Source organism: Eschrichtius robustus, chromosome 19, assembly GCF_028021215.1.
Source record: "Eschrichtius robustus isolate mEscRob2 chromosome 19, mEscRob2.pri, whole genome shotgun sequence".
NCBI classification, from domain to species: domain Eukaryota; kingdom Metazoa; phylum Chordata; class Mammalia; order Artiodactyla; family Eschrichtiidae; genus Eschrichtius; species Eschrichtius robustus.
The window spans coordinates 56,457,937-56,466,503 of NC_090842.1; the positions used below are offsets into that span (position 1 = coordinate 56,457,937).

At 54.8% G+C, this 8,567-nt stretch overlaps 1 protein-coding gene across 1 annotated transcript; it reads left to right on the forward strand.

Moving 5' to 3' along the window:
- The first annotated feature begins 5,096 nt into the window (after positions 1-5,096).
- On the forward strand, positions 5,097-7,886 carry NCCRP1 (NCCRP1, F-box associated domain containing). Its single transcript, XM_068527131.1, is given in 7 exon segments — positions 5,097-5,361; positions 5,956-6,018; positions 6,104-6,155; positions 6,804-6,899; positions 7,480-7,576; positions 7,578-7,619; positions 7,746-7,886. Coding segments are annotated over 7 exon segments (756 nt in total).
- Positions 7,887-8,567: the final 681 nt, after the last annotated feature.

Consider the following 8,567-nt stretch of genomic DNA (forward strand, 5'->3'; position numbering starts at 1 on the left):
CTAACCTGGGCCACCCTCCCCTCCCTGGGGATGCAGACTCTGGGGCCAGACAGCGGGGGTTCAAATCCCAGCTCTGCCACTTTCTGGCTGTGTGACCTTGGGCAGGACACGTCACCTCTCTGTGCCTCAGTTTCTTCATCTGTGAAATAGGTTTAATGATAATACCTACCTTAGAGGGTGCATTTGATTAACAGACATAGAGCACATAGTGCCAGGCACACAGTAAGTGGTCCATTATTGCTATTGTTTGTTTTGTTTTGTTGGCGGCTTGTGGGATCTTTGTTTCGCAACCAGGGATTGAACCCCGGCCCTCGGCAGTGAGAGCTCGGAGTCCTAACCACTGGACTGCCAGGGAATTCCCATCACCCCTTTAGATGTCCGGTACTGACACCTGAGATAGAATACTTGATTTCCTGCCCACTCTTCGCCCTCAATCTGTTCTGACCTCGTTTTCCCCTCTCTGCAAATGGTGCCACCTTCTTCTGCCCATTGCTCAACCCTCAAGTCTAATCAAGCCTTTCCTCTCTGTCAAATCAGCAAAGATATTAAATCTGTCCTCGACCAGTCACTCTATGGCCCCACCCTGGTCCTGCCCACCCCCATCTTCTTCCTCATTGTTTCCTTGCCCCCTCCCTGCCCTCACTCAGCCAGAGATCAATTCATCACTTCCCAGCTAAAAACTTCCCCATAGTTTCACTTTGCATTTATTACACTTAGATAAATCCTACAGAGCTGCCCACCCCCAATCCTCTCTCTGATCTCATCTCCCCTGCGTTCCCTCCATTCCAGCCACACTGGCCTCCCTCCTGTTCCCCAAACGCACCATGCCTGGTCCCACCTCAGGGCCTTTGCACTTGCTGTTCCCTCTTCTTCAGGTCTCTGCTCAAATGTCACCTCCTCTGAGAAGCCCTCCCTGACCACCTCAGCTAAAACAGGCTTCCCACCCGCTGCTCTTCCCTGTCATCACAACCTTTTTTCACCATCAAAGCATTTCATGCTGCTTGTCAATTAGTTACTTGTTGAACTGTTGAAGCCTGTCCCTCCTCCCACGAGGAAGCCCCATGGGGACAGGAATCTGTCTGTTCTTTCACCATTATATCCCCAATGCAGAGGCCTTGGCCACTGCGGATGCTTAATAAGTATTTGTTAAAAGAATAAAAGGTAGAAAGGGCAAATGGGTAGTTATGGATCCTTGTTTTCTTCATATATATTTTTTGTTCACACAAATAGTAGCCTATGAGGCCCACTATTCTAGATCTGGCCTTTTTCACTCAATAGGCTTGTTGCTATTTCCTTGTTTGTACGTGGAAAGAGTTACCATATCCTTTTTGCTTTGTTTCTTATTGAGGTATAATTTACACACAAGAAAATACACCCATTTTAAAGGCACAGTTTGATGAGTTTTGGCAAATGTATACACCCATATAACTACCACCACAATTAGGATAGAACTTTTGGGAACCTCCCTGATGGTCCAGTGGTTACAACTCTGTGCCTCCACTGCAGGGGGCATGGGTTCGATCCCTGGTTGGGGAACTAAGATCCCTCATGCCCTGAGGTGCCACCAAAAAAAATTAAAAATAAAAAAAATAAATACACACGCACAAAAGAAAGATAGAGCTTTTTTTCTCACTCCAGAAAGTCCACGCTCCTGCCCCGCAGCCCAGGAAACCACCAACCTGTTTCTCTGATTCTAGAATACTGTTGCCTTGTCCAGAATTTTCTAGAAACGGAATCACACAGTGCGTGCTCATTTCTGCGGGGCTTTTGTCACTCCGTGTGAGGATTTTTAGGTTCATCCATGTGGCTGCATGTTTGGCTAGTCATTCCATTTTCTTACTGAGAGCATCCCACAGTGTGGACATAGCACGGCTGGTTTATCCACTCGCCTGTCGACGGGCACTTGGGTGGGCTTGTTCTGGAGTCATCATGGGAAAGCTGCATTGGGTGTGGGTCTTTTGGTGGCCATGGCTAAATCCCCAGGAGTGGGATGGCTTGGTTGTAGGGTGGGAGCATATCTGGTTTTATAAGAGATTGTCAATTTGTTTTCCAAAGTGGTCGCACCATCGCTCGTACTTTTTAATGTTTCACGACACATGAGAGGTGGCTTGTGGGGAGGCATGCTGTGTTGGTCATCCAGGCCTTGGCCCTTCTGCAAAACAGCCTTTTAGAGCTTGAGTCCCCACACTGGGACCTTTACCGCTCAGAAGGTGGAGAAAGGAGACGTTTGAGATCTAATGTTCAAGACACTTGGCTTTGTATGGCCCTGGTTGTGCCCCTGGATCCCTCAGATTTAAGTAAAAATGTTTCTCATAGTATGGAGTGATGGGGTGGGTGCTTCTAAAATTTTAGATTCTGGGGCCCAGAGGGACTGAATTAGACTCCTGGGAGTGGGGCTTGAAAATACATATTTAAAATAAGCTCCCTGGGTGAATCTAATGAGCCCTAAAGTTTGGGAACCACTGAGTATGGGGATATGGGTGAGAGGGAAGGGCATTCTGTGTGGAAAGAACTTTCTGAGCAAAGTCCCTAAGATGGGATAGAACAGGGAGCAGAAATCCAGGGTCTCTAATGCTGGCGAAGAGCTGGGATTTTTATCCTGCACTGGGGAGCCATGGCAGGTTTAAGAGGGGGAGTGACTGCCTGGGTTTAACCTTTCATAAGACCCCTCTGGCTGTGGCGTGTGTGTGTGTGTGTGTGTGTGTGTGTGTGTGTGTGTGTGTAAGAGAAGGGGGTGAGGACCCTAGGAGGGAGATAATGTGGACACCATGGCAGGAGGGGAGCAGACAGAGGAGGGGTGTTGATCCCCATTCTATAGACTTGCTGCGCTTTTTTTTAGGTTTCTGGCTCCGAGCCACTCCCTGCCCTGGATTCTGACCAGGGGACAGCTCTGAGTCCACTAGACAGACACTCCTTCTCTCTCTGTCCTTTCCTCCTCCTCCTCCCCCTCTTTTCCCCCTCCCCCCCCCCTCCTCCTCCTCCTCCTCCTCCAATGAAGACAGGTGGGCAGGCAGCCAGACAAGGGTGTGGGTTTGTGTGCTTGTAGTGGCCAAGGGAGTATTTCCGGTTGTGCGTGTGTTGTGGGCTCTGCGAGTGTTTGTCTGGAAATTTCCTGGAGACTTCCAGGTGCAGCGGGGCTATTGCACATTAGTTGGTTTGCCCGCTTCCATGGGCCCTCCCTCCTCCCAGGGCCCTGGCTAATTCCCAAGTTTCCCAGGACAGGTCACTTCACCTCTCTTGCCTCAGTTCCCCAATCTGTCAATGGAGGTACTATTACCAGTTCCCACCTCCCAGGATTGTAAGATTTAATGAGTTAAAGACAGACAATAAATGTAACCATTTTCTCCTGTCTGTTTCTGTGTTGAGCCAGTGTTTCTCTCTAGGGGCAGTTTGAATCTGAATCCCTGTGTATCTCACTGAGACTCTGTGCCAACTTGCCACATACCACCTGTGCAACCTTGGGTGAGTTACTAGACCTCTCTGAGTCTCAGTTTCCTCAAGCATCATCATTCCGGTGTGAGCTCAACTCTGTATGTCTGCAGTATGTGTCTCTCAGGGTCTTGCGGGAATCTGAGGCAGGAAGCACCCGTGGAAGCATATGGGGTTATCTGGGGCAGTATGGGACCAGGCCTGTGAGGTGGGACTCTGTTTCCTCATCCGTGAAATGGGGATAACAACAGTTCCCCACTCAGGGTTGGTGTGCAGGCGGATGCTGGAGCGCTTGGGCTGGCATGCAGCTCCACACACGTTCTCTATTCTTTCTTTTACCTATAAAATGCCCACAATAGTAGCACCTACGTCGTTAGAGGATGAAATGAATTTGTAAGCGCTTAGGACAGCACCTAGCAAGCAGAAAGCGCTCACTGTGGCACTTGTTACTGGTAACCTGTGTGGGACTCTGAGCCTGTGCTTACCGGGGCCGGGTGTGGGATGTGGCACGGGCAGAAAGTGGCTGTGGGCATCTGGCCCTACAGGTTCCCCTGCCACCCCACTTCCTCCGCACCCCGACCTCCTGCCCCTACCATCACTCCAGCCTTCACTCCAAACTCCCTATGACCTCCGAGGGAGAAGGATTTGGCAGCTGTGCCACCTGCCCCAGCCCCAGGAAGGGATGCAAGGCACCCTGATACCCAGGAGGGGTTGCTGCTTCCCTCTCTGGCGCTATCTCAGTGTCTCCCTGATGTCCCCCATCTCAGGCTCCAGGTCTCTCTCTGACCTCCACTGCACCCCCACTATGTTTCCAGAACAGGAAATGTCAGGTCCCAAGGTTGTGTCCCATGTCAGGGCAGAGGAGGAACCGGCAGAGGCAGGACCTACCCTCCCACCCCCCACCCCCCACCCCTTACTGCCTAGCTGAGGGAGGTGGGAAGAGGGGGGCTTCATTAATTAACCTCTAATCCTGCCATGCGGGATCTTTTTTTTTTTTTTATAATGAGAGCCTCTGGGAACTACAGTTTTGTCTTTTATTTAATTTAATTTATTTATTTATTATTTATGGCTGTGTTGGGTCTTCGTTTCTGTGCGAGGGCTTTCTCTAGTTGTGGCAAGTGGGGGCCACTCTTCATCGCGGTGCGCGGGCCTCTCATTATCGCGGCCTCTCTTGTTGCGGAGCACAGGATCCAGACGCGCAGGCTCAGTAATTGTGGGTCACGGGCCTAGTTGCTCCGCGGCATATGGGATCTTCCCAGACCAGGGCTCGAACCCGTGCCCCTGCAGGCAGATTCTCAACCACTGCGCCACCAGGGAAGCCCGCCATGCGGGATCTTAAAGAGGTGGATGTGCCCCGGAGCCCTGGCATTAGCGCCTTGGTCCCACCCCTCTCCCAGGGCTGGTGTCTGGGTCCTCAGCTGGCCCTGGGGAAACTGGGGCAGGAGGCTTGGGAAACGGAGTAGGGCCGGGACCCGGACTTCTGCAGTCTGGGAAAAGGAGGCGCTGTGACCTCGACTGCTGGATCTGAGGGAGGAGGGCCTGGGGGCCCAGATCCTTCCCCCAACACACCCTTCGTTTAAATGCCAGCCGAGGCGCTCCGCCCTCTCCCGCCCTGGGTTAACCCCGAGCCCTGCAGAGGAGCCGGGACAGTTGCCCAGACCCGACGGATGGAGGAGGTGCGGGAAGGACCGGCGCTCGGTGGCGGGATGGAGGAACCCGCGAGCCCCCAGGAGCCGCCGTCGCCCGCGGCTCCCGAGACCCCCGGGCTCCCCGCGCCTGAGCAGCCGACCGAGGCCTACGCACAGCAGCTGCTGCTACAGGAGTGGGCGCCGCCGGGCGGGAGCCTGGAGCTGCCCCCGCGCCTCACCTGGAAGCTGCTCTTCCTGCAGCGGCCGCTCTACCGCAACCTGCTCCGCTCTCCCAACCCCGAAGGTGCGGGACAGAAGTCCGCGCGGGGCTGGAGACATCTCCGTCTTCTTCCCCCAGGCTCGCTCACCCAGACCGTCTGTCTCTTCTTCTTTCCGTCTGTTTGCTTGTCTCTCTACTCTGTTTCTCCGTCTTTGTCTATTAGTGTCCCTCTGTCTTTTTATTCCTCTACATCCGTCTCTGTCCCTTTTTCTCATTGTGCCTCTCTCTGTCTCCTTGTGTCTCTTTGTCCCACCTGCATCTCTGTTTCTTTCTACGTCATGTGTCTCCGTCTATCTCTCCCTGTGTTTCTTTGTCTCACCCTGTCTCTCTCCCTCCCTCCCTCCGCCCATATTCTATCCTTTTCTTGGTGCCTCTCTCTCTGCCCCTCTGTCTCACAGCAACGCCCTCCCTCTCCGAGCATTGTCCCTCTGCCCCCAGGACATTCTCAGGGCTCTCCCAGGGCCATGACTCACCACTCACCCCTGCCTGGCTGGTCTGGTCTGGCAGCAGGGCACTGATTCCTGCTCTTCCAGCCCGCCCTGGGGTTAGAAACTGGGGAGCATTCGGAAGAGGGGCAGCTTCAGCGCGCCTGAGGCTCTGCTTCCCTGCGCATTTCAGGCATCAACATTTATGAGCCAGCGCCCCCTACTGGTCCCACGCAGCAACCCCTGGAGACTCTGGGTAAGCGCTTCGTGGCTAGCCCGGTGCTGAGGGGGCGGCCCTGGAGAATGGGCACATTCTAATCCTTTGCTCGTCCACCCGCCAGGCAATTTCCGCGGCTGGGACATTAAGACGGAGAAGCTCCAGCAGGGCCTCAGGTGAGTGGCCAGGACCCACGGTGGCCTGCCTGTGATTCCTTGTTCCGGCCTTCCTCGCTGTGGGACCTGGAGAAATGGTCTTTGCCTCTCTGGGCCTTAGTCTCCTGCTCTGTAAACAGGGTTAGTCATAAGAGCGTGCCCATAAAACACATGCCATAGGGTCTGGCTGGGAGTAGCCTGCACGTAGTAGGTGTTAAATAAATAACAGTTAATATCGTTCCTATGCTCAGCCTCTTTCCGTGGGAGGGGGAGGGTCACCCAGGCCACCAGCTATCTGCCATTAAACCAGGCCCTGCTTCTGAACGGTGGGTGGGATGGTGCAACTCAGAGGCTCAGAGTCACAGGCACCTGGGTTGGGATCCCAGCTCTGCCACTTCTTTGCTGCTCGATCTTGACAAGTCACTTCCCTTTGTGAGCCTCGGTTTCCCCATCTGCAACACGGGGCTCAGGATGCATTACCCTCAGAGGAGTTCATGGGAACTGAGACCGTGAGGTAGGCTGAGTGAGCTCTCACTGCCCTTATGCCGGTGCCCTTGACATCACTTCCAGGGTGCAATGGTCAGGCTGTCCTGCTTGCTGGGACCAGGCTGACCTGGGAGAATCCCGGCAGATGGCAGACTCCACCTCCCCCGTGCCCGTCTCTCACAGCTGGACCGTGAAGCAGCAGGGTGTGGACCTTCTGGCGGAGGGCTTGTGGGAGGAGCTGCTTGATGTTGAGCGGCCACACATCACGGTCATGGACTGGTATGTGCCTCTGCCCCACCGGCCTGCCCAGCCAGCTCGCACACAGGGCCTCCCCGAAGCGCAAGCCTCACGCCATCCTCCCAGAGACCCTCCTGCCACTGCAGGACCCAGCCCTGCCCACCTCTGTGGCCCCTTCTCTCTGAGTCTTTCCGTTCTTTCAGTGTGCCAGCCCAGAGGCTGTTTCTTCTTCCTTGGGTGCTGGCCACCCTCTTTTCTCGAGGCGAAGTCCCCTCTCTCCTTCAGGAGTCGGTACATGTGGCTCCACCAGGAAGCCTTCCCCTGGCCGCCCCCAGGTTGGGTCACGTGCATTATCCTCCAGTGACCCAGATTTCCCCCATCCCGGCGCTGACCATTCCTGTTTGTCACTGCCCGATGACATGCCCACCTCCCACACTGGACCATGAATCCCATGAGGGCGGGGTGTGGGGCTGTCTTGGTCACTGCTGTGGTGCCAGCACCACCCAGCCCTGGCACACAAAGCGGGTGCCAGTGAGTGTGTGTTGACTGGTGACTGAGGCAGGGTTTGGGGCTGGGAGGTAGGGGCAGTGGAGGCAGCTGAAGGCCTGGCCCCCACCCCCAGGTATGAGGACAGCCGACTGGACGTGTGTGTGTATGAGCTGCACGTCTGGCTGCTGGCAGCTGACCGCCGCACAGTCATCGCCCAGCACCACGTGGCCCCCCCGGACCTCTGGGAGAGGCCCCCCCGGCCACTGGGTCCAGGTGAGACTCCCTAACCCGTCTGCCACCCGCACACATGCTTTCGTGTCCCAAGACCTCACAGAGGGAGGAGAGCAACGTTTATGGGTCCCTCATAAGAACTTCCTCGTGACCCCGGTGCTGCCCCAGGTGTCCCACGTATTCCGCCAGTACGGTCCTGGCGTCCGCTTTGTCCGCTTCCTGCACAAGACCAAGAACCGGATGGAGCGCGGTGGGCTGCTGCGGACGAGGGTGACCAACTCCTCCGTGTCTGTGCAGTTCAGGGAGTGACTGGCTGGCTCCGGGCCCGTTCTGACCCCTCGTCACATCCATCCACCCCTTGACACCTCCCTCAGCCCTTAGCATCTTCTTGTTCCTTTATCACTTCTGGCGTCTTTGCATCTCTCTGACCCCATAGCAGCTCCCTGACCCTTAGAAGTCCCTAACCCTTAGCACCTCCTTGACCCTTAAGCTTCCCCATGTTCCCTGAGCGCCTCCCTGCTCCCTCTAAACCTTCATGACCCCTCAGCTGCTCCTGGATCACGTGCCACCTCCTATGCCCCCGTAATCCTGCCTGACCCTTGGTTTCTCATTTGACATCTTCACACATCTTTGAATGTCTGACTCTCTGGCATTTTCCATGAGAGCAGTGGCCACTTCTTCCTGAGTCAGTGCTTGACAGATAGTAGGGGCTCAATAAATCTTTGCTGACTGAATGAATAAATACGTGTGCCCAAGGATGCTGATTATTTCTGTGGTGTTTGATCCTTAGAACTTCACCAAGGGACTTCCCGGGCGGTCCCGTGTTTAAGACTCTGTGCTTCCACTGCAGGGGGCGCAGGTTCGAGCCCTGGTAGGGGAACTAAGATACCGCATACCGTGCGTGGTGGCCAGAAAAAAAAAAAAAAAAAAACTTCACTGCGTTCATTTCCCACTTTCCAACTTCCACATCCTCTAATCCTTGATCCTCCA